Here is a 25,574-nt window from a genome sequence, read left to right as displayed (position 1 = left end):
GAACTTCTTCTTTCCATTTCCCCCCTTTTTTTTGCTTTATGTTTGAGCATGGCATTGTCCAGCCAATGAGCCCAACGAGGGCCCTTTACGGAGAAGGGGGTTGCAGAAGGGGTTTGAAACTGTTGGCCAAAACACTTCTCTATTTTTCCATCTTTCTGTGGTCCTGCCTCACATCTGACTGCCTTGTGGTACATACAGCCCCACACTGCATTAGGAGATAGTGTATTTTATTAAAAGATTGCTTGTTCCCCAGCTGGCCTGTCTGCTACAGAAAATCATTTGATTCCAGTTATTTCCCATTCAACTGGAGTAGTTACTATTTCTGTGAATGGCCTTGATGCTGAGGATCAAATGGGTTTGGTTTCTGGTTGCCCCTACTTGGTTTACACTTGTAACACAAGGTGTCGGGCTCAAGTTGACACGAGATACTCACTGTATGCCAAAGCCCATGACTTTTCACAATAACATAAAAAAAATACCTTAATCCCACAAAGTGATCTTTCTTTGCCACTTATCAGGGTGTGGGCTGCTCAGTGGGAATGAGTCTTCTATTGGATATGGAAAAGATTATACATGGGACGTCTTCTGAGCACAAAAATGACCAGTTCACCCCAACTGAACACAAACCAATGTGCCAAAGCATCCATCAACTGTACCACCAGCCACCCCCAGCACTGACCCCTTTCCTCCGTTTAAAGCACTGACATTGCAAATGGCCAGAAAATGCACTATTTGGGCCCAGGCGCGGTGTTTTTTGCAGGGTGGAGTGAGGGTGGCCACAACAGTGTCTGAGCTCTGCTGTCCTCTCTGCCAGCCTCAGGGATACCCCTATGACTTCCCCATCCCCTTATTTAATTATTTCAGCTTCACTGCTGCTGAACTCCACCCAAAATTCCTGCTGCTTCAAAGGCACAAGCTGGATCATGTTTTCCCCGTGATGTGCAGATATTTATTAATTGTGCTGGTTCACGTAAGGAGGACATCAACGCTCGATGCTTCTCCTCTTTCCAGAAGGAGATGCTCAGCATGTCCTGCCTCACTGCAAACCAGCTTGTGTCAAGCTGCCTTTTGATAAAATGCCCTTAGAAATGTTTTTAACCAGGAGCCCTGGCTATTAGCTATTTTCTTCTCTCAGTGAATGCAACTATTAATTCCCAAGTAGTTATCCATGATTTCCCCTCTAGAAAAGCGATCAGCATCGATAAACGTTCATGCCCTGGGCTTTACCATGCAATAATGTAACTGAAATTTAATTTCTGCCAACCAAATTTGTTTTAAAACTGAACTCAAGATGGAGAAAAAAAAACAAACACAACTTTTAAGGTCAGTTTTCAGGAGGAAGGCTGCAGAGATCTCTGATTTGTATTTGTGAGAGTGCAATCAATGTGTGATGGTGATTTTACACAATTCCAAAAAAATGAATGCCCTTTCCCTGTAAAATTTATTGTTTCTGTGATTCATCTAAGATTTTTGTCCTCCAGTGTATGAGTGATCACCCGTGATTTATGCACCAAAGGAGTAAGTAGATCCAAAATGGGGTAGAAAAAAAAAAAAGCAGCTTTGCTCGGAGTATCACTCCAAACTCTTTGTCTAAGTTACTGCAGCAATATTGGAGCTATAAGGTAACGCACCGCAAAGTTGCCATGGGATTATGCACTGATTTACTCAGCGGTGTTATTTAGGGGGAAAAAAATCAAATCAAATCTGTGTAGTTACCTTGGCAACCACCAAAGTGTCTTCTGTTTGTGTTCCCTGATAGACAGGTCGGGCCAGGGCATTCCTGGTGTAAGCCCTTGCATCCAGCGTGGTCCCCAGCGGTCCTGGGATGGCTCCTGGAACAAAGTGCTACATGAGCTACCTAGCTTTTGGTACTGTCCAGGCGATGCGGAAAAGGCTTTTATTTGCATTGGAAAAGATTTCATAACTCCGTCCCACTCTGACTTTGGCAGTTTGTTTCTCATTTCAGATACACTCTGTAATCTATTATGATATATAGGCCAGTCTTATTCCCCCCACCCTCACTCCAGCCTATGTCCTCTTTCTATTTAGGAATTAATTATGATGCTATCTCATATAACTCATTAGTATCAATTAATTCTTTCCCTTTCATGATTTTATATAGCTAAATTAGATTGCCTCTTAGGAACTTAATAATCAGTATTGGACTCATTTAGACATATCTTTTTTCCCTTCTCCACCCAGTTTTACTTGGACACGAGGATGCGGTGGCTGGAAATGTCCTGTCCCCTCCAGAGGGGACAAGGCTGGTGTGATGGCACCACCTGTGCCCCATCTCCACCACCCCCACCAGCTCCGGTGTCTCGCCCTGCTGCAAGGCTTGGCCTCGTATCACCCGTAATTCTGAATTCCAGAAGTCTTTTTTATTATTATTTATTTATTTTGAGGCTGCATAAGATGTTATTCTTGGTTTATCAGAATGAATAGGAGATATCCTACTTCTAGCAATTGGCCAAACCATCGTGAATTATCTTCCCCTTAAACTCGCCACAGGGACAGAGGGAAACGTCGAGGGAGATGTACATTTTCCTCATTCATCTTAGTGGGGTGTTAACTTTGAAATCACAGCGTTGCTGGCATTCACATGTCCATATTTAACTGCTTCACTGCTTACTGGCACATCGAATCCATTCAGGGAAAAAAGCAGTAATATGATTGAAGATATCTGGCAGGACCTGATATTCCCACTCATTTTGAATCTGATCCAGCAGCAGCAAAGGCAATTAAATAACAAGTTTTCTCCAGCAAAATGAGTTGCAAAATGCCCCCAGCTGCATGATGTAGGAAATACACCTTGATTTTACTAATTGCCATGCCCGTACCTTGCTGTGGCGGTATCCAAAGTGGCTTTGCATGACCCACTTCATATATTTCAGATCACCAAGCGCTAGCCCGGGCTGAGCTGCATGCCACCAAGTGGGGGCTGTGGGCAGGGGGTGGTGAAGGGTGGGGGGGCTTTGCCTTGTTTGAAACATCAAACATCATCTGCCACCCTTCGGCAACGTGATGCTCCAGATGCTCCTGCGATCAGCCAAGGAAGAGTGCTCGGGCTCAGCCTTTCGCTGCAAATAAAGGCCAGGCTGTTGTAGGTGCAGGTTAGCTTTGGTGAGACAGCAAAATGCAGCCTCAAAAGCAGAATTTCAAGAGATCAGCCAACGTCATTTTAAAACCTAGCCATCCCAGGCTGAAACCAAATCATCCTAGCAGCAGCACCAAGCAGCCATGCTCTGTTTATTGCAAGATGACCACCAAAAAGTTGGATTTTTTTTTTTAAGGATTGAACTAAGAGTGGGGAAAAAAAAGCGGCATTAGATAAGTTACTGCAGGTTGCAGCACACAGATGCTTGCACATGTGTATGTATAGTAAAGGATGATATTGCATCTCCTTTATGTCACCTGGTACTGGCGAAGTGTTACCGAAAGAGGTACCCCTATGGCAGGACAAAGCTGGCCATCATTGCTTTTCCTGCAGCAACTTTGGAGGAGGCCTGGCTCCTCCTCAGATGAACTGCAGAAGATGGCTGTATTGATCCCAAATTTTATTGTTTCCGTATTCACTGCCAGATCAAACAATGGAGCCAGTGACAGGGTGAAGCAGCAGGAAGGGTCTTCTGGGAAAGCAGATATACGCAAAATGTTTTTAATAACTAGCGTAAGGAGTGTAATTGCTAAATCCCAATTAAGGAAGATATGGGTCAAGTGAAGGAAAAAGAAGGGTGGGTTTCTGTGAAAGGAGAGGAAAAGTCAAAAGGCTGAGGCTCGTAGGACAGCTTGATTTCTGAATGCATTCAGATTTGCAGTTTCCTTCTCCCTTCGCTCCCCCAGCGTTGGGCCGCTCACTACCCCTGCTCCCAGGGCTCCCAGCCCGAAACCTCAGTTTGGGGGGACGGCAAGGAAGAAAAAAAAAAGGAAAAAAGAAAAAAAGGGGGAAAAAAGGAACCCGAAACTTTACCAGGAGGGCAAAAATTTTTGGGGGGGAGAAAACGACAACATTGTTTCCCTCAAAATTTGAAGTAAATTCAATCTAAAACCCTTTCAGGATGGCTTTCAAGTATGATTTTCACTAAAAATATCGGAAAAAGTGCTATCTGATCTTCCCCCCCCCCTTAGAATGTTTACTCATTCTCCTAAGGAGAAATTATTCTCATTATCAAAAAAATCTTAACCATTATTGTTCAGATCTGAGGGTTTTACTGAATATGCACTTCCTTCGTCTAATCAGGGAGCTACCCAGCATTATTTAATCTATTTACGTTCATGTATGCAATTATATTTCATAATCTGATTATGTGTTTCATATCTCTATACAGATGAAAATGCTGAATGTTGCATTTCTTTTTTATTGTATGAGTTTTCAAGTTCTTTTTGGATGGAAATAAGAGTTCAGTAATACTGTGGTGGGAACCGCATTAATTTTATCGGCTAAAGAGACCTACCAAAATAGTGCTGGATGCAAACGGGAAGAGCATATTTCTCTATACATGTTCTGCACCTGAAGCAAATGAATTACATTAATAAAGTTAATATGTAAAGATATTATTATCTATAGTCAAAAAATGGAATAGATTGTTTCTGATCATCATGTCCTTCAAGATACTAAAATCCAGCAGATCTTATCCTTTGAAATCTATTTTTTTATTCATAGACAGGGAGAGGAATACACATTTTCTGCTCTTCCAACTCCCAATCATGTTTTCAGTTTTGAATGAATTAGTCATTGACCTGAACCAGCTGAATGCATTGAAATGGAGAGGAAAAAAAAAAAAAAGGAAAAAAAAAGAAAAAACATTTCTCTGGCATTGCTTAAATCACTGTCACCAAGTTTATCATCGCAACAAAGTCTGAGTCTAAGTGCTGAGCTGGTGGCTTCTGCCAGCTCGGTCATCTGAACCACTTCAAAATGCTCTCAGAAAGTATCTTCTGCCTAAGACTGTTTTGCATTTAATCTGAACTATTTAAGTTATAAATGACCTTGGTCTCCTTCCAATGGCACCCCTCCGTGCTGATCTAATTCAGGGGTGAGATGCCAACCTCAGCCCATGGTAGGTCCATGCACCCTGGCCAAGCCATGCCCACCTCTAATGGGCCTTTGGTGACAGCCACCAGCACTGTGATGGGATCATTAATGAGTGCAAGAATATCCCAGAACTACCTTGGTTTTGCAGTTAGTGTCTTTTATCGATTTTATTCATTATGGTATGAAGTCAGAGGGTCACAAGACAGCCATGTGCACAGTGGTCCATACCTGCAGATGTCAGTCCCCACCGGCATCCCCCTGTCTCAGCCCACCACCATGACTTTCTCCTGTCTCACCAGCAGCAAAGCTTTCCCGATTAGGGGGTATTATAGACCTGCAATTCATAAATATTTAATCTTCACATTAAAAATGTGGGGCAGAATAGCCATTAGGGTCTGACAATGAATAGGCTTTCTCTTTTGATCATTATGTCAGAAGAATGTAGGACAAGGTATTTTTTTGATAAGGTAAAGAGAAAATTGAAAGCAATGATAGAAAACAATGTAAATTTGACCTGGATGACACCCAGTTGTGTCTGCTGAAATGTTTATTTTAGCATCCAAACCTACTCTTTCTGCCATCGCTTGTATTTGAACTTACTATAGGAGAGCAAAGTACAGGCAGTTCACACAAAGCAGAATTATTTATGTCAGCTTCCATTAAGAAAGGAAAATTTCAGCACAGAAACAAACCAAAAATCTTTATTTTCTTATCTGTGACCCAAAATGTGGCATCCCTACAGCAAGAAACTGCCGAGTCCTTGCTCTCGCTTTGCCAGATCTGGTAAACTGGCCTGAAAGCCCATCATCTTCTGTATCAACTGGTGGAAGATGAGGCCATTGAAAGGGTAGCTCCCTTCCCATCATGCTGCTTGGGAGAAAAAACTGTCCTCCTGATAACACTCCCACAGGTTATTTCTGTAATATCTGGGGGCAGCACCTGGAGAGCATGAGAAGATTATTTGTTTCCATTAACTGCTTGCCAGGCAAATTAACAAATAAAAATAAAAATATTTAAAGTGGTTTATTGCAGATTTCTGCATTTACATCAGTAATTACTCTATTATATATATTTATTACTTTTTTGAGCCAACCCAGTTTCTTGGTCATGGCATTTTACAATTATCAAAAGCAGAGCATTTTGGACAGTTTTATGTGTAACGCCATAAAGAAGTTTTTTCAGGACACCATTGTCTGTTACAGATGCTGCTCTCAGTCTTTATTTTCCCTGTGCCCAGGATAGGTCCCTCCTCAGGGCTGAGCTGCTGAAGCATCCTGGCAAGTCCTTGGCTGGGGATGTGCAGCTCTGGAGCAGGGACTGATGTGGGCAAGGAGGGCTTGGCTTAGACCTCTGTAGAACAGCGAGTCTTCAGCAGGCTTGAGCCAGTAAATACTGGGTTAGAGCTGAAAACTAAAAGGCCTGAGTACTTTTCCCATAAAACCAACTTTTTTTCTTTTTATGTTTTGATAAATAGTAGGACTTTCTGAAAAAGGCTCCTGCACAGCAGCTTCTTGAGGGTCTCCCATCTGTACTGTCCATGCATGATGCCCACCACAATCCGCAGCATAGGGGTTGGCAGAAACAAATACAGCACAGAAGGAGGGTGAAGCGTGTCTCTCCATAGCATCCTCTCTGTCCTGCCTGGGATCTATCTCCTTTCTCCTGCAGAAGAGACCAGTAGCTCTTGCTTGTAGATGAAGCATGGCAATGGCCTTGATTTCTCACTCAACAGAAGCATAAAGCCAACAGGAACCATCCCACGAAACGGGACCCAGGCAGCAGCACAGCCTTTCGGCAGCTCAGCCTCATTTGGGATGCAAGGTGGCAAAAGCACCAATACAACTACCTGGTCCTCAAGTCATGTGACCATGGCACTGTGGACTGAAAATAAAGCAGAACTGAATGAGAAACACAGATGCTTATCAATGGTTGAAGACCTCTGTCCTTGCAAGAAAACCAAAACCATTTTTATCTGACAACCTTCTCTTATTAGACTATTTTATGAAGATTTTGTCAGTCAATCTAACTTCTAAAAAGGTCAATAGTAAGTTTCTTCTGTTTTCCTCTCCCCTCGTACAATAACAAAGACTGAATTCTATCGCTTCTGCAAGCACTTCCCACTCCTACTGTCATGATGTGGCTGAGAAGTGACGAGTTGTGTAACAGGAAAGTGTTGAGACAAACGATGGTGCTGCGACGAGAAGGAGCTGCTGTGGTCTCCTTGCAGACAGCACTCAGCACAACCCCACCACGCTTCTTCCACCCCGTTCTTTTTTCTGATGTAGAACAAACTTTGTGTCTGTGCCCTAACACCCAATTCTCCTGGTAACCCTGTTTTACCCTTCTCTGCAGACTTTCTTCCTTTCCTGTTCCTCTCAGGTGATTTAATCAATGGTTTTTGTATCTAGTTGCTTGTCTTCAAGATCTTCAGCATAGGAGGACACGGGTTTTATTGCAGATCTTCCACTACCGAGTTCCTCGTCCTCCTCAGCAGCAGCAGGACACTGGCTGTATGGACCTTCTGGGTTCTGTTTTGAGTTGATACCTCACTGGCTTCCTTAAAACTGGGAAAGAAAGGTGGTAACTAGGAATTATTTATTTTACAAAATGCCTATGATTTCTGTTTCACTGATTTCCATGAAGAAAAGAAACCCCGAGCCCATGCAAAGCTGCTCTACTTGTGTAGCGCAGGAACGATGTGAACACGCTGTGTCCCCACGGTCTTGTTCTAACATTTCTCTGATGAGGTACCCAACTGCTGTTTCCATTTTATGCCATGCTACATGCTAGGTAAATTTTGGAAACTTTTTTTCCAAATTAAGTTATGCTCAGTGTTTTCCTCACATAGGGAATTTATTTGTTTAAATAAGTGTCTAAATCTATGAAGTCACTTTGCTTTGGGCCCCTACTGCTCCTGTGCCCACCCTTTCTGGCTTTAACCTGGAGAGTGACACGGCTCAGATGATTGTGTGGTGGCTGCAGTCGATGGCCCTCACCCAAGCGTCACCCCTTGGTCCATCAGAGCCTCTGGCTGGTCCCTACCCACTGCTTGGCCTTTGTTAATTTGTCCAGGGTGTGTTTTAAGGGATGGAGTAAGTGAGGGGGTAGTTGGGTAGAAACCTTGGAAGTTCTTTTAGAGATACTTCGGATACTACAGTGCTTGTTGGATTCATGATTTGCTCTAAAATGAGACCCGCTGATAAACCAGAAAGGTGAAGAAGCACCATGCAATGAATTTACGTTCTACGGCTTGGCTCCTGCCGTTTTATTTTCCTTTTTTCTTCTCACTACACAGAGTCTGCCCAAATAGCCTTGTGAGATGGTTTTTAGAGGTTGTTTGTTTATTATTATTTCTACTCATTACAGTTTCAAAGTAGTTTTGTGTCTGTGAAGCTAAGTCCACAGCAATTGCTTCTTTTTCTTTTCTTCTTTTTTTTTTTATTATTATTATTTTTGTGCGTGTGTGTGTAACCTTGGGACTAGAGCTGTAGTATGGATGAAGGTGGTGACTGCAGCAGAACCAGTACACAGGGACCCCCCTTGCAAACCTTGGTGGTCATCCAGCACCTCTCACGTCGCTGGCCGGAGGCACTGAGGCTGGCTTCAGGGGGGTCACTCCCCATCCCGGTGCTGTCCTTCACCTGCTGAGGACTGACCTATGGGTCTGAGCTGTGGTGGCCAGAGCTAAAACTGCCCAGGAGAGCAGCGCTGAGCTGCAGCAGGTTGTCCCCGGCTCCTGTGTCCTGCATCGTGGGTGCAGCATCACGCACAAGAACTCCACAGCACAAGGAAAGAGGTCATTAAATACAACTTTATTGGGTTTCATCATACAGTTTGTTTTTCATATCTTCTTCCTTTCTCCTCTCCGACTTCCCCTTGGTGTCTTCATCCTACGTTTCATCGTGAACACAGGATAACTTTAAAATTTGTTGGTTGCTTTACCCAGAGGAATTCCAGCCTCAGTTTCCCTTTTTTGGTTGAATTTTTCCTTTTTAGATTTGACACAGTAAACAACCTGTGGGTTGTTTCTGGTTGGAGCAGAGTAGGTTTCAGATAATTTCCTTGCACCCTCACCACCCCACCTTGGTCTGTTCTGAAGGCAGCTGCTGCCTCTGCTATAAAGTTGTTTCTCAAATGTTTTAAAGTATCTCAAGGTAAATGCAAAAAAAAGTCACATAACAACCAAAATCCTCTAAAAACTTTGTGGGCACCAAAAATATACCATTTTGTGACCAATTCACTGCACCCTTTTTTTCACGATGACCTTTCAGTACTAGGACTAAGTTGATAAAGAGGAAACAAAACCATTACAGTAGAACAGTTACTTTATCTGAATGTGTAAGAAATCAAAAAATTACGACTATATAGCTTCCATCGCTAGCATCGCATTTCAGCTGGCCAAACTGGACTAGCAATGTCACCAGCTGAAATGGGGTACCAGGCCAGGAGGTCTCAAACCCTCCATTGGTTAATTCTGACCTTAGAAATAATATTTTCTTATACATAACAATGAAATTCAGCATTCTGGATGAGATAAAAGAGATAGCTTGGGTTTAATTATTTAATGCACACAGTTTAAAGTTCCAGTACAGCTCATTTTATTTAAAACTGTAGTATTTTATGAAGTATCTGACTAAAGATAATGATCGCTTTTTAAATGATACACACCAACTTTCAAAAAGTTTTTATTACTTGTGGGACTTTAGGAACATTCCTCCTTTGTATGCTTTTGTAGAGACTGTTTGCATACTCTGACTCCAGACTGGGTGCTTTCTCTTCCTTTTCCTGTAAAACTTACGGCAGTACATTGTATAATGACAAGTGACCAAAAAAAATCAATTTGTAATCTGATTTGAGGGTTTTGATTTCCTCTGATGAGTTTAAATTTCATTAAAAGCAACCTTATTCGAACATAAAAGAACTCCTTGAAGGGTAAAACAGGGAATTGTCTCAAAGAGTATAAAGAATCTAAACTCTTTTGTGCTATTTATTCACGGCATTAATTGTGAGGTCCAACGGGCGGTGTCGGTTGGCAGATGCACTGTTATCAGCCCTGCGATCTGAACGAGGAGGGGAAAAAAAGCACAAGGGCTCACATTCAAAAATCATTCTTTGGCGTATTGACACTTTAGTTATCAACAGCCCTTATTATCTGCTTAGCGGCGGAGTGCAGCTTGCTGGTGACATAATAAGCTACAAATCACTGATGGGGCCTTTCTGCATTCTCCTAATTGTGTGTATTCTCTAGAAAAAAATTATCGTTGGGCTTCTTGTCTTGATGAGAAATTGACATTTTCTGGTGGAGCCTGGTGAGCACTATGTGGGGAGATAAGACATAGTTGTTTTAAAGGAGTGCAGCCATTCTTTCAGAGGCCTCTTTATTGCTCTAGTTGACCCACTTGATGAGTATGGATTTCATGAGGTCTTTTTCAGCATTTGAACTATAAAAGGTTCAGAATGACACCACCCCTTATAGACAAAAGATAACCTTGCCCTTTGAATATATTGATTCTTTATTAACTAGGCTGTTTAATGCAATGAAATGAGGCATTAGATTGAAGCCTATTTCAAGTGCTTTGAATAATCTTTAAAAGCTTGAAAGACTTTTAAAAGCTGCTCTGCAATAATTGGCATATACTTTTAGAGACTCTATTCCTTCATTTTGATTAAGGAATTTTTATCATCTTCCTATGTCTAAACTCACTATAGGCTGACACAACATATTTTCTCACCAGGGCTATTACCAAGTTACAGATAGGGACGTGTTGTAGGTGGTGGATTGCTCTAGGACTTGTCATTTCTAGCAAAAAATGTATGGGTTTTCTTCTTTTGTATTTTCTTTGCGTTGAAAGTTAGACAAACCATTTAGATGCTCATTATTCAAACCTTTGAAATAAACCTAAAAGGAAAAGTGCCAGTAGGCATCATGGAGACTTCCATCCCTATAAACCATCTTATTTTTTAGTGGGATGCATCTGATTATGCCACCGTTTAAACATCATACACGGATACATACTCAAAGTGGAACAATTTTCAATGCATAATAATAATAATAATAATCCAAAGTGCTCTGTATTTTTAACATCTGTTTTCATCAAACATGAAAACTATGGAAATATCAGAGAATAAAGGAAATTTAGTTAAATATCCCAGTTTTCCTTCTTTGTACATTGTGACTACAGTAAGCTGCACCTTCTCGTCACACTCCATCACTTAACGGCTGGAACATGGGGTGATGAAGGAGAGACTCAGGCACACGGCATGTCGTTTGGCAGTATATACGCATACACAAGTACATACATTGGAGCTCAGAGTTTCTCAGTGCCCTCTCAAAGTTGTCAGCAGCCCTCTGATTAATGACAGGATAAAACTCACATAACAAACTCCCCCGCTTTACCTGCGTAGGCACTTGAGTTGCTCTGCCTGCTGTGCATGGAGCCGGACCCATACTCCTGTACAAATACCCTTTTGCTGGTGGCCATGGTCACGCAAAATGAGGCAGGCACACGCTTGGCATTTGGGGCAGTGAACTCACACCTCTACTTCAGGCTGGAACTGTCTCCCACAAGAACACCCTCCGATTAGCAGGCTGAGTCACGTTTACCTCGGTATATCTGTATTTCAAGTACATTCTATGTATATCGTACATACTAGAGTCCAGAGATGAAATATTTGTGTTCAGTATTATAATTAGCAAAAACATTTGCTTCCTTATCAGCATGTAGAAGATGAGTACGTCGACCTTTGCTGTCAAACCGCTGCACGGAAAATATGGGTTGTGCTAATGTTTAAAGTAAGTTTTCCTGTTTACAGACTTTCACAATATGAAATTAAAATAGAAGAAGAAAAAAAAATAATTACTGTTACCTTCACTTTACAAAAAGTGTGTCTGAAGCACAGTTTTGGTTAAATACTTCACCAAGGCTGAGCAACAAGTCATTGCCGGGCTGCAGAGCAGAGGTCTCCTTCCTCATCATCCCCGGGGCTGCCTGGGCTGGCTATCCTGGGGCACCGAAAAGCCCACGTCAAGGACTGTGCTTTTTCTTAACCAACAAAACTTAGAATTCTACCATTTAGAAATGAAACCCCCAGTGTTGCATTTTGTTGTTTTGTGTTTAGTCACTTTTTTTAATAATCAAACCAGATAAAATTACTAAAAATGAAATTCACAGACAAGAAATACTTTAATTAAATATTGTGTAAAATGAACATTTTTTTATACAGTTAAATATATGAAAAAATGTACAGATAAAACAATCTTATTGTAGGGTCTTTAACAGTAAAATCTACCATTTAGTGAAGCTTTCCGTCTGGAGACAATGAAGCAATGAGTGCATTGACTAAGTAATCTAAAACACAAACAGATTGCATTTATGAAGAAACTTGCAGACTTTCTTAACATGTACACGTGACCTCTTCCTTAGAGCAAAACCTTACTTAGACAAAATATAACGGAGGCAATTCAGTTCCAAAGTGACTTCTCAGGCTTTTCCACTTAGCTAAGCCTTATTCGTTATCACAAAGGAAATGCGTGCGGCATTTATCAGCTGTGATACGCTGTATCGTTCTTTTAAACCCTTTAATAAACACTTTACTAAAATGTGCATTTTTGCCCAGAAAGAAAAAAAAAAAGAAAAAAAATAAGATCCCTCCTTTTTGGTTAAAACTTTAATTCTGCTGCAGTTTGCAACATGTTTTGCAGTGCTGCATTTGCAAACTATTTAGTGCAAAGTAAAAAAAAACCAAAACAACAACAACAAAAAAAAAAAAACAAAAAAAACCAACCCAAAACTCCATGTTTCTCTGTATGGATTTGGCACGAAAAGCCACGATATATGACGGAGATCATTCCAGTTTAAAAAGTACAGTCGTCTATGAGTCTATTACAAAAGGTTCCATAAAAAAACCAATACACCTAAATAAACAAACCCCAAACATTTAAAAATTATGTATGATCCTGATTTTGTGTGAAACCTTTATCTTTTTTAAACAGTGCAGGGTTTGGGAGAATGCAGAGTGCAGCAGAAAATAGACACATAAAGGAGTGATATAATTGTACACCAGGTTTGTGCTTTTTTTTGTTTTTTACACCAGAAATCATCCAAATGAAGTAGTGATTAACAATTGTGGTGTAAGCCTGTGATAAAACAGCACAAAAGTTCTTCAAAGAAGTTCACTTTTAAGGCATCAGAGAAGTTAATGTGGCAAACATTTTAATTAAAACATCAGAAGTGAATTTATTTTAAACTTTAGGCCTCTGAATTTTTCCAGTAAACACAGTTCAGCTATGTGGCAAAGTCATGGGTGGCAGCTAAAAATGACTTTTTACAATCTTTTTTTAAAAAATTAAAAAATAAAAAAAAAAAAGGGAAAAAAAAAAGAGGAAGAAAAAAATGCAACCACAAAATAGATTCATCTTTTCTGTGGCTGTATCACATGCACATATTCTACTAGTATTCATTACAGCCATGTGGCACAATTTTGATTTGACTATACAACAAACAAGGTTTTTTTCAAAATTATTTGTTCTGATAACTTAAAAATAATATAAAAATAAACAATGAATTTGACTTTTCCTCAAAAATAAAAAAAAAGGATGGAAAGTCTAAATAATAGCAACTTTATGAAGTACAAATGAAATGTACGGACACTAATTTATTTAAAAGAAAAACATGAAGGCAACAGTTCTTGGCTTAATGCTATTCTCAGCATCACAATACCAGGCCATGACAAAAATCAAGACATACAAGAAAAAAAAAAAAAAAAGATGAAAAGCAATATACAAAATTTCAAAGATAAATACAATATTTATAGTTGATATGTTACAAAATAAATTCCCTTAGTGACTGCAAGTGTTTATGTGAAAGAAAGTGTTGCAATGAATAAGACTATTTTATTCCTTATAGGCTTCATAAGGAATAAAATTTGCTTTTCTAAATATTTAAGTGGATCTGAAAAAAATTCAAGACAAGTGTATAAATATTTAGCTACAACTTTGGCAAAATCACAAAAGTCTACAATTTTATAACCACATACAAAACACATTAGGGAAGAAGGATCTAGAAGTCAAAAGGACAATTTTCTGGTACAAGAAACATAGACTTCACAGTAGCCTAAGAATGCAATAGTATACAGTGCTAGCAAAAGTTGAAAAAATGTTGCAGATCACACTTGCTTAACAGGAAGCTCTAGCAGTGGAAGTATATTTTTTTTTTTTTTACCAACAGACAGTAGCAATTTTTTTCTCTGTCAGTGTGCTTGTTGAAGGCAAGAGAATTCAATATCAAAGTTACAATTTCTAACTACAATAAGTTACAAAGTTCCATTTCATTAAGATGAAGTTAAGCAACGATAAACCCTCCCGTGCCCACCCCCACGCCCAGGTTTTTGTTTTTCTAATCATATATTCATCCTTTCTTTTTTTTTTTTTTTTTTTTTTTTCCAGTTTGATGGCTCATAACCTCCTTGGCCCCCTTTTTTTCCACCACAAAAAAATATTTCACATTATAGAGATACACAACCATTGTGAATCTAGTTATGAGTACAGAAAAATGTTCGGAGGCATTTTTCATCAGTGTTTCATGATAATCAAAATGGTGCATCCACAAAGTTTCTCCCAACACATAGCAAGTACTAGACATAGCCAAGACGTAATCAGAAACTTTATACAAAATAGGCGTCGCTTTTTCCTTATTCTTCAGGACTGAGAAATGTGAAAATATGAGAAAAATTCAGTCAATAAAATGGAATTGTTCATGAAGAAGTAGGTTGTTTGCATGTAGATTCTTAATAGTTTAAATAAAATCTTTAAACAAAGTCTTTTTTTTTTTTTTTTTTTGTAGCATTTCGATTTGTTGCTGATTCTGTGTGAAGATACTGTTTCCATCAGCATGTCTTAATATACTAAACTTGTCCCCTAAGCCCATCCTCTGAAGCTTGGTGCTACGGTAGGTAAACAAAAGTGACTTTACATTGGCGGGACTACAAGCCCAGACATCGCTAAAAGAAAAAGAGAAGAAAAATCAGCCGTTATTAGCACGCTTGTGTAAGGCACACCTGGTTCAAAGCGACCGCGATGCTCAGCACCAGCCCAGAGCAGGATGGGGCGGGCAGATGCAGTCCCGGGCTCCTGCATGCCATACCACAGCATCCTCTGACCACAGGACCACGGACAAACACGCGCTTTTCCCAGTGGAATGTTCCGCAAGGGCCTCACACTGCGAAAGGAGGCTCCGAGCGGGTGTTTGTGCACAGAGCTTCCCGACCTCAGCGCTTGCGGCATGTCTCCCAGAGCGGGGCTGAGAGCAAGGACGGGGGGCAAGGACCTGACAGCCAAGGAACGACACACAGTCACTCCTGGTTGTGTCAGGCATTCCTCGGGGACATCCCCACAGGGAGAAGCCCACCAACCACCACTTCGTGCTCAGACCTGGCATCTGAGCAGAAAACCTCCACTTCCACAGCTTTATGGTTAACGGTGGGGCTCAGCAAGTCAAGGACTCTCTAAGACCAAAGTCAAGTACTCCACACCTGTTCTCAACTCTCAACCACACACCATCAAAAGGCGTGGAATTAATACCCCTGACCAGTCATCTCATTTTTTTCTAAAAAATAAATACAAACGCTTTTTTTGAAAAAGATAAAGACTGAGATGCCAACAACTACTGCTTTTCTCCCAGTTAACTCTTTGGTAGAAACATAATTTAGATAGTCTTTAATTTTAGTGTTGTTTAATTTTTGCCATAATGATATTTCTCATTAATTTATGTACAACAGATATTAATAAATTTGTTCATGTAGTGATGTGAACTTCAATTTCTCAGTTCATTAATTTCAACAATATTAATTTATTTCGGATTCACTGTTACAGCTTTATGGTTTGGAAGAGCTGGCTACATACACATTTCATACGTAACACAACCTCCTACAGCAGCCAGCAGTGTGGTCTGCCTGGCATGAATCGCTCCAACGGCTGTGACCGGAGCCCCGAGCAGCTCTGGTCCGGCAGGTACCGGAGCCAGCTGTGCAAGCGGATGCAAAGGACTTACATGGGACTGTCTCTCTCTAAAACATGTCTGAAGTGATGCTCTTGAAACAGGTAAAAGTTTTCCAACTGTGCTACTTTTTTCACCAGTAAGACATCTCAAATATGTCAAAATTGAAATGGAAATTATAATTTTGCATAGTTTATAATACTGCATATTTTAAACCTAAAGAGCAACCAAACTTACAAAACTTAACTGGAGAATAATGCGCATATTGACAGACCCTTCCTACTCAAAACATTTCATTTCTTTATCATATTTCCTTATCATTTTCCTTATCGTGGACCTGTTGGAGCGAGCCCAGAGGAGGCCACGGAGGTGGTCAGGGGGCTGGAGCCCCTCTGCTATGGAGCCGGGCTGGGAGAGCTGGGGCTGCTCAGCCTGGGGAGGAGAAGGCTCCGGGGAGACCTTAGAGCAGCTCCCAGCACCTACAGGGGCCGGCAAGAAGCTGGAGAGGGGCTTTGCACGTGGGCACGTGGTGACAGGCCAAGGGGGAATGGCCTTAAGCTGAGAGAGGGGAGATGCAGATGAGCTGTGAGGCAGAAATTGTTCCCCGTGAGGGCGGCGAGGCGCTGGCCCAGGCTGCCCAGAGCAGCTGTGGGTGCCCCATCCCTGGCAGTGCTCAAGGCCAGGCTGGATGGGGCTGGGAGCAGCCTGGGCTGGGGGGAGGGGGCCCTGCCCAGGGCACGGGGTGGGACTGGGTGGTCTTCAAGGTCCCTCCCAACCCAAACCATCCTATGATTCTGAGTTCCACTAAATCTCCGGTACTTCCACACCACATTAGCCCAGGCCAGGGGATGACCGGGCTCTGTGTTTAGAGCTGCCGAACCATGTGCTCTCAGGTTGACTTCTTCTGCAAGTTTTCAGTCAGCAGAAAGCCTGGCACCTCGTCAGGCAGACCTAGAGAGGTTTGGTTACCTGGGGTGCACCAGAACTGGGGGATGCAGGAGCTCATTTCGAGGTGGTGTTATGCTACAATACAACCATCACCTGCCCTGGACATCAAGATCACCACAAGCCAAAGACATAAATGTTATGTCTTGGCGCCAGCATGAGACATCCTGCCTGCACACTAAGCAAAGTGCAAAAGTCCAGGACTGATCCAGACATTTGCTTCTTCAAAGAACAACTTAGCAGAGAAAAAGTCCAGACTTTTCTTCCAGAGGCTGTGTGCACAAATACCTTAATAAATGCCACATCATTATTTGGTACTAATACCCTGCACATCTTAATCACATGTTCATTGCAGTCTCACGTTTGGCTTCTGCTGTGTGAAAATTTAGGTTGGCTGCTGCATACTTTTCTGGGGGAAAAAAAGGCTGAATTATTTAATTTAAGTGATTTAGCCATTGTTGTTGAGTTCTATCTGTGGCACAATGGGAGGGGGGTGCAAAATTGGTGCTTCAGACATTTAATTCACTATTTATTTTAGTAGCAACATTTGACAATAGTGAATTTCTGCACTATGTTTCCTGCTGTGCAAATTGATACCAAATGCCTCCTTAAAAGAAAAATGGGGTGGCTAGTTTTTTAATAACAATTTTAACTGTTTCATCCAGGGGCATACCAGAAAATTAAGCAGGATGCAATTTTAAAAGAATATAGAGAACCTTTTGCTCTGTGTTACAGTCATAAAGCTTAACCAGAGAGCAATATCTTTCACAATCTATAAAAAGTAAATTACAATTGAAAACCAAATTTTGAACACATATTGTACCTCCAACTTCTCAGCGAGCCAGCACTTTCTGACTAAAAAATTTATTTTATACCTTAAATGCCCATTGTTTTAAGCAGGAAAAAGCCTCTGCCCTAAGGAACCCATATGCTAGCATCCTGCTCTTAAAAAAAAAAAAAATGTGTAAGTACTTAATTTTCAGATCATAGTCTATGCAGTGGAAGTCATACAGAGTTAACAAGATTGTGACTTTTTGGGTAAGGCCCAAAGGCCCTTTTTTGAAGCCTTGCTCACAGGAGTGAGTTGCACCCACAGGACAACAGAGAGAAGGGTATCTCCTCTGTGAGCGGCAGCTTCCGAGCTCTGACCTGAACGAGGGTATCAGTCGGCTGAGGATGGATGCGCAGCTGCCAGCGGTGGCACACGAGTGCAGTGAGGAAAGGGACCACAAGTTAGCTCTGGCTGGCACTGCCTGCATGCTGCCCTTTCTGACATTTTCCTAGATTGCCTTCCTTTTTATTCTTTTTCTTCTCTTCTTAACCTCTGTCTTGGATCTCTTTAGCAAAAAAGTGAATCTCCTTGCTGGCTATAGACCTCTCTGTGTTTACTCTTGGGCACTAAGTCCTAAAACTCAGCATGGCTTTTTGGGGGACATGCTTTCTAGCAGCAAGGTCTTGCTTCTAGTGTGGTGGTCTCAGGTCATCCTGATGCTTGTGGTGATGTTACCAAAAGCCAGAGGTTAAAGCAGCTCTACCTCTGCCTTATATTACGTTAGGAGACCAAAAGGTCTGTCTGAGGTCCAGATGGTGCTTCACAGTCCTGCTCCTGCCTTCTCACCATCCTAGATGTACCAAAAGCAGCATTTTGTCCACACACAGACAAATCCTATGGTGGTTCACCCAGCCAGGATCAGTGCAACTAACGCCCAAATCCTTGTAAAAGGACAATCTGTGTCTGCAGGGCTATTACATGTAGAGTTTTGCCATGCTTTCATCTGCTTCTGCCTCTGCCCAGCGCTAACAAACCTTCATAGGAAAAACTGGGCTGCCTGGCCCCATCACATTGGTGTGCGATGCCTTGCCATAGCTTCCCTGAAAGCTGTCCAACTGGCTTTTATATCAGAATAAAGCTTATGTGGGGAAAGGGAACAAAACAAGCCATGAGAGAGAGGATATCCTGCCCTGTGATTGAAAGAGCACGTCATCGCTTCTTATCCAGACACAGACACTGCAGGATTTACCTTAGATACAACAGTGACCATGAGCTCTTCACTTCTGTCTGGGCTTGGCTAAATGTATGTGACCATTCCTAATGGTGCAGGCTCCTCAGCTGGCACTCAGCTTCTTCACATCCCACTGTATAATGAGGCTTTGTACCTCAAGATCACCAAAAAACTTTAGCTGCATTGGGCTGCAGCTCTTGAATTCCGTATTTTAATTTAATGTAGAAAATGTGCTGATCAGAAAACTCTCGAGCTGCTTGTACAGCATTCAGAAAGCAACTAATTAAACTCTAACAAGGGCTCAATGTCAACACATGAATAAGAAAATAGGGAGAAGGAAGCAGAAACCCCCTAAATAACTGTACAGGTAAAATGCAGCGTAAATAAGCATCTCCTGCATTCCTGGCTTTTCTTTATGACATCTCATGAAGGAAGCATATGACAAATCCACCCCTGTCTTGCCACTCGGTTCTGGCTGCAGTTAGTTCAAGGCACTGGTTGAGATCTGTGAGGACAACTGGGCAAAGCGTTGCCCACCTGAAGCCCTTTCTGAGTTCAGTCTGAATTAACTCCCTAGTTTTGGTTGGAAAAAATGCCGGTGCCTCTCTGCCGTGGTGATAACAGAACTCACCAGGGATATGTCAGATGCAATTTGATTTTATCTTCAGCCCAAGGGGACCCGAACCCACGCATTTTACCTTTTGCTAGAGTACTCTAACTCTCATGATATGGAGCATCACCTCGTGGTGCTGTGCTACCTTGTGTAAATAATTCAACTTTTTGTCACAATCCTGGAACTCAATGCTGTAACTACCAGACCAGAAAGACATTCTTGCTCTTTCTCTGGATCATTTTGCTCAATGCAAAATCATTCCATTTAGCTGCTTCAGCTGGGTGAGGAAAACATGACAATTATTTTTTTTTTCAACACTTCTGTTCATGTTTGGTTTGGCTGCTAAACCAAACCCTGAAGTTTCTACACATTCCTACATCTGGATAGATTTGTGTCTCAGAACTTCTGAGTGCTCAGAGGGGTAGGGACAGCCCAGTGAGGCAGCACTGCACATCTGGGGCACCTAATCTAGAGCTTTAGCAACACCCATGGGATGCAGGACTTCATTAGGGATGACACCAGATCTGCTGCTCAGGTTGCAGCATCCTAAAATTGGGGATTGAAGGGATTGTTAGGCCTTCACTGGGCTGTCTGGGCATGGAACAGCTTAGTACAGAGCAGGATTGGGCCTCAGCCTGAGAGCTAAATTCATGACCTATTTAACAAAATCAGTATTGGTTGATTCACAGTCATCTACCGGGCATTTATACAAAAAGCATTTTGTACCTGAGGATGAAGGCGTAAGGTTACTGGGACTTGGGGAGGTGCCAATGGAGACTGGGCACTGAGTGCAGGCATTTAACATGCCCAGTTCTTCCAAAAACACCCTTTGCAGTAATCTAGACCTTTTAAGCACCTGAAATGTTTAATATCTGATGGGAGGCCCTTTATTTACATACTGAAATTACATAAACTTAGATCATTTTAGTTTAGATCTTTAAATTATTTTAATTTCAGAGTAAATCAGTATCAACAAGTTAATAAGAATGTCTATAAATACCTTCTACAGATTAGCTCCCTCAGATCTAAGCCATGTGTTACCATTTTTTTATTATTTTATTTTAATTTTATTGTATTTCACTATTCACTTTTTATACAAGTGTCTTTTTATAAAGAGATGAAAGTAGGACACTGGATTATTTTATGGATAATCTTTTCTAAGAATATTGCTTAGAACTGGTATAGTTTTCTACATACACTAACATAGTGAAGCTTCCACTAAATACATATGCAATGACAGAAACTGTTAATCTAGTTATCCTTTTCTTTAACATCCATCCTACAATAAGATTTCTGTAGCTGGATCCTCAGCCCTTCATTAACCTGAGTGCACAATAAGCTCTCGGATGCTTTTTGGGGCCCAGAAGTTAGTAAGAAGATACAGGGATATCCATTTTGAGATGCTGCTCTTGAATGGCCTGGATTTTTGGTGGACAGGCAGTTCTGTGGGATTATGTCTCTCTAAAAAGCCTTAAACTAGATACCACAAAATGCAAGTGTCCAGAATTAGTCTGGCAAATCAAAATATCTGTCTTCCTATGTTTGCCTGTGAGCACTCATCATATTGTGGATATCACAGTAATACAAAGAATAAATAATACTGTGCTACCTACATTTTAACTAAGAAAGTCAAGAGGAGTGACGACTTTTGAGTGTCTGCAACCCTTTCTGATTCCAATGGGATTTGAAGTGCTTCAATTTACTGCACTGTGCTACGAGGCTCATGATTTGTAAAACACAGGCAAAGAAACGTTTCCAACGATTCTAAAGCATCTGACAGTATTAATTTCTAAATGTTAACATATGCCATAAAAAAAGGAAGACTTCTTTGTTCGCATTTTTATTCTTCCTCCAAACGTACACTGTATCATCATTCCTCCTGCCCCACTCCCAGCAGGTGACCATGGAAATTCTGCAACTGATTTATAGATGGTTCCTTACGTTACCCACATGAAAACGCACAGATTAAAAAAATGCAGAAGCTTAAGACTGCCTGCCTTAATTAAAATTAAAATTAAAATTAAAATTAAAATTAAAATTAAAATATTTAGTTGTTCATTTAGGGAAGTAACCACTTTAACAGCACCGTAAGAGAGTGAGTTGGGACCAACAGAGCATGCAAACTAACTGCTAGCTAGTCCAAGGGAAGGTTAGTGCACTAAGAGCTTAACCTGATTTACACTCATCTGACACATTTTAAAATAACTGTTACATCCTATGTAAAATGAGGAAATCGCACCACGTTATGCTCGAATGCTGCTGGTTTTAAACATCCACAGAAATGTGTTCATAAAACGCATAAACACAAGGTGTCCATGAAACCCCCAAGAAGCATTCAGGGATACAGTCCTACTTTAAAATTAAGGCACGAAACCCTAAGGGAAAATGCCAGAAAAAAACAACTGGTGTTTTCTCTAAGATAAGTATTAAAAAGGAATTAAGATTTGCTCAAAATCTTAGCATATCATTCATGCCACCCTACTTCTTCTCCTGCTTTTGCATCACTATGAGAGCACCAGAAACCTAAAAAAAATAGCCAGGTACCTTTCTCCAAAATAAACAATCAGGGCTTGAGTGTATGCACCAAAAAAAAGCAATACACAGAAAACTGAGAGAGATCCAGCTCACCTTGAAGTCCATTTCCATTTGCACTGGTGCAAGATGGTGGAGGAGAGGCTTGGGGCCTGACAACAGGAGCAAAGGCGCTCTTTTGTTTCACTGCAGAGATGACATTGGCAGGTGAGAATGAGAAAATGCCGTGTGTACTGCTACAGTTTGAAGGGAGGGTGACCGAAGAGGCTGCCATGGTAGGGCTTGACGGCACTACTGCAATAAAGCAAAAATAATCAGGACTCAGATTGAGGTTTTCACGGCAAACACGGAAAAAGAGAGTGATAGGGCCTTGCCTCTTAAAATATATATAGATATATATATATATATATAAAAAAATATATATAAAAAAAAAAAAAAATGAAATGCCTTGGCTTGGCCACTCTCTGGATAACAGGCAAACTCTTTTGTGTTGGACTTCTGTTACAAATTGCGCAGTCCAATTTTTTTTTCTATCTGAGATTGTATTATGGCACAAACAGATCAATTTATTATATTCATTTTTATGTCCAGCCTCCAGAGTCACCCCTCCTTTTATCCAGTAGCTCACAATATAGGAAATCAAAACAATGCAAGTATTTGATTTTGTAGTAAATATGAATCTATATGATGATGTGTTACCAAAAATAGACACTTACTGCCATAAGGAGAGTTAGCTGAGGAGCCATTAAGAAATCCAGGGGAACCTGGTACACCTAGATTGGGCATGCCGGCATTGCCATATCCATTCATGCTATTGCTGACTGTGTTGTAATTGGACTGCTGAGGAGTACTGCTGGGAACATATCCTCGCGGGGAAACACTGCTTGTGTTGCGACTGTAACCTACTGTGTTAGAAACCCCCCCACCCCAAAAAAATAATGTTATTTTATAATATAGACTTAGGGCTGGGGGGTTTCCTCATGCAGCATATATTACACAGTTTTAATTGATTGCACAGCTTTGCTCTAAGTTGTCTCTTACTGCCCTATCAACTCTTGCAGTTTGAGATAACCTTATCACGCCAACCCTACTTAAATCATCTGCGAGCACTCTATGTTGTCTCTCCTCTTAGCACAGACAGCCAACAAAAGCTCTCTTCGATCCAGCTGTGTCAGGTGCCTTCACGTTTGTCTTTAGGAGCAATTATCAACAGGCTCGAGTCCCGCTTTGTACCAACACACTGCATGTACTTTCAGCCTCTCCAGACCTTCAAATGCCATAGCTGACAAGAAAAACTTTTTTGTTGCAGTGATTTACTTTAAAAGGCTGTTTTGGGGTCTTCATTTTATGATTGATATTTTTGTACTAACAACAAGCTCGTACTTTCATAAGGTGTAGCCATCAGTGAGAACTAATTCAAGATCAAGTACAGAATTTTATAAGGCTTATTAGCTTGGGAAATGCATTAAAAGACAATCTTTTTAGAAGAGGAAACATAGCAGAATCAGGATTTTAAACAACATTTCATTCCTATCTGAGCAATCAATTTAATAATTACATTGCAAGCAAAAAATATGGGTTTGAACATATCTAATAATCCTGTTTCCCTCCTTTCATTAGTATCAAAATTAATTTTAAATGCAATATGCTGCATGCATTTTCAATTACAACAGGTAAATTAAATCAACTATTACTTTTATTAGTAACATATATGTCACACATGCCTATAAACAAAGTATTTTAAAATCACAGACATCAAATTAGATTTATCTGTGTAAATATTCCAAAACCAGGTGGAGATACCTAGACATAATTGTTTTATAAAAACCATACAAGCTGTATATTTACTGTGAATAATAAAGAGCTTTCTACACTTGCCAATTTAATATTTTTTTTCTGCTGGAGATGCTTTATGATAACAGTAAACGAAAGAACAGGAAGAATTAAATATTATGAGAAAGTTAAAGACAGCATTTCATTACGCGATCAGACATATGACTATGGGGAGAAAAAGAGGTAGAACACAGCAGTGACATCAGAGCGTATTAATAGGCACCGGCCAAAAGCAGTCAACAACGTGAAGGATTAACTCTTGAAATCCCACATACCTTGGTCATTTGCTTGTGATGTTTCGGAAACATTAACGGCGAGCTGGCTGCTGAAGGAGTTCACTCCCATCATGCCAGTGTGAGCAGGAGTGTTGGCTAGAGTGGGGATCTGGTTGTGATTGCGTGGCACACTGTATAACGCTTCAGCAATGTCAGCTGCTCGTTTCAGGATTATTTCCTATCAAGACATAAAATAAGCACTGACAACTAAGAAATTGATTTGTGCAAATATGCCAAGCTGCAACAACATTAAAATTTACGGAAGAGATTCACGTGAAATTATAGTAAGGGTGGGGGTTTTGCTGCTTGTTTCAACTACACGTTCTGTTTTGCTTGCTACATACCAGCTCACTATGCAATTTCATGGCAACCCAGGTAAGTATAAAGAAAAAAAGAAACTAAGATAAAATTACAGTTTAGTGCTGTAAGTCACATGAAAATTGTAACATGCATTTCATTCATCCAGGGCAGCAGAGGTATTTTCAGCAGTTTGCGAAGTACAGTATATTTTATCCGCTCTGTTGAGCAGATTTCTTTAGGACTTCCCATTAGTCACTGTATATTTTGGCCCGAGTTCAAGGTTATTCTCTTGCCTTAATGATTGCTTATGCTTTTGGCACCTTACACTTAATTGTCATTTCTGATAGGCAAACTAGCGATGAGAAGAGAATGGGAAGATGAAGCATTTCCCTTGGAGCATCGCATCACATCAGACTGCCCTCAAGGTGGCTGGCAAAGCCAGGCTGTGTAGAAAAAGAATGTGCTGATGCTCTGCCAGCTTCGCAAATAGCAGGTATTGATTTACATATGTAGGCGTGTAGACAAAGACTGTGCTCATGACCTACCTGGTTGTTATGGGGCATCCCATACAGGGCTTCAACAAGGTCTGCTGCTCTTTTAAGTAATACTTCCTAAAGAAAAACAAACAACCTGCGTTATGTTTCACTAAATGCAGCCATCATTCCAAGAAGGAAAGAGAAGTGTGTAACACTGGCAGTTTGTAGTGGCATCGATAATTACGAGGAACCGACAAAGTGGGTAAAACACATCATGAGCTATCCTGGGGCTCTTGCTATATTTAGTGGATGTATTACAAAGATAGGAAGGTATTTTGTTTTGGAGGGAAATACTGCTTATGGTTTGAAGTCAAAGTTAGATACGAGCCTAAAAATAATATTGCATTTTACATCCAGCTGTTCAATTATGATTGACTAGAAAAGGTGTTTGCTGCTGTAGCATGTAGCTCTCGTGCTGAATTAGTGAAATCAGTGCTTGAGGTTTAATGATGTAGTCTTATGGGTATTAAACAAACAAACACATGGTAGAGATATGAAAGGCACAGGC

General features: G+C 40.8%; 1 protein-coding gene and 1 long non-coding RNA gene across 3 annotated transcripts in view; one reads left to right on the top strand and one right to left on the bottom strand.

The window, feature by feature from the left end:
• LOC119153092 overlaps positions 1-14,958 on the top strand; it is a 33,608-nt gene extending 18,650 nt beyond the window's left edge. Inside the window, exons 6-7 of the long non-coding RNA XR_005106032.1 lie at positions 6,510-11,828; positions 14,878-14,958. This is a non-coding gene — a long non-coding RNA (uncharacterized LOC119153092). The remainder of the gene's footprint in view (positions 1-6,509; positions 11,829-14,877) is intronic.
• The window catches only part of EBF3 (EBF transcription factor 3), a 121,175-nt gene continuing 110,462 nt past the window's right edge, over positions 14,862-25,574 (bottom strand). The window contains exons 12-16 of one of the 2 annotated variants that reach the window (XM_037398953.1): positions 25,076-25,141; positions 24,231-24,408; positions 22,839-23,027; positions 22,219-22,416; positions 14,862-15,034 (exon numbers count right to left, since the gene is read on the bottom strand). In XM_037398953.1, coding sequence (XP_037254850.1) covers positions 15,003-15,034; positions 22,219-22,416; positions 22,839-23,027; positions 24,231-24,408; positions 25,076-25,141 — 663 coding nt within the window. In that variant the 3' untranslated portion in view covers positions 14,862-15,002. The remainder of the gene's footprint in view (positions 15,035-22,218; positions 22,417-22,838; positions 23,028-24,230; positions 24,409-25,075; positions 25,142-25,574) is intronic. The other variant, XM_037398954.1, reaches the window with a different exon arrangement.

Source organism: Falco rusticolus, chromosome 9 (genome assembly GCF_015220075.1).
Source record: "Falco rusticolus isolate bFalRus1 chromosome 9, bFalRus1.pri, whole genome shotgun sequence".
In the NCBI taxonomy this organism is placed as follows: domain Eukaryota; kingdom Metazoa; phylum Chordata; class Aves; order Falconiformes; family Falconidae; genus Falco; species Falco rusticolus.
The sequence above is the reverse complement of the archived record's forward strand: the minus strand, read 5'-3'. Positions and strand labels throughout refer to the sequence as shown.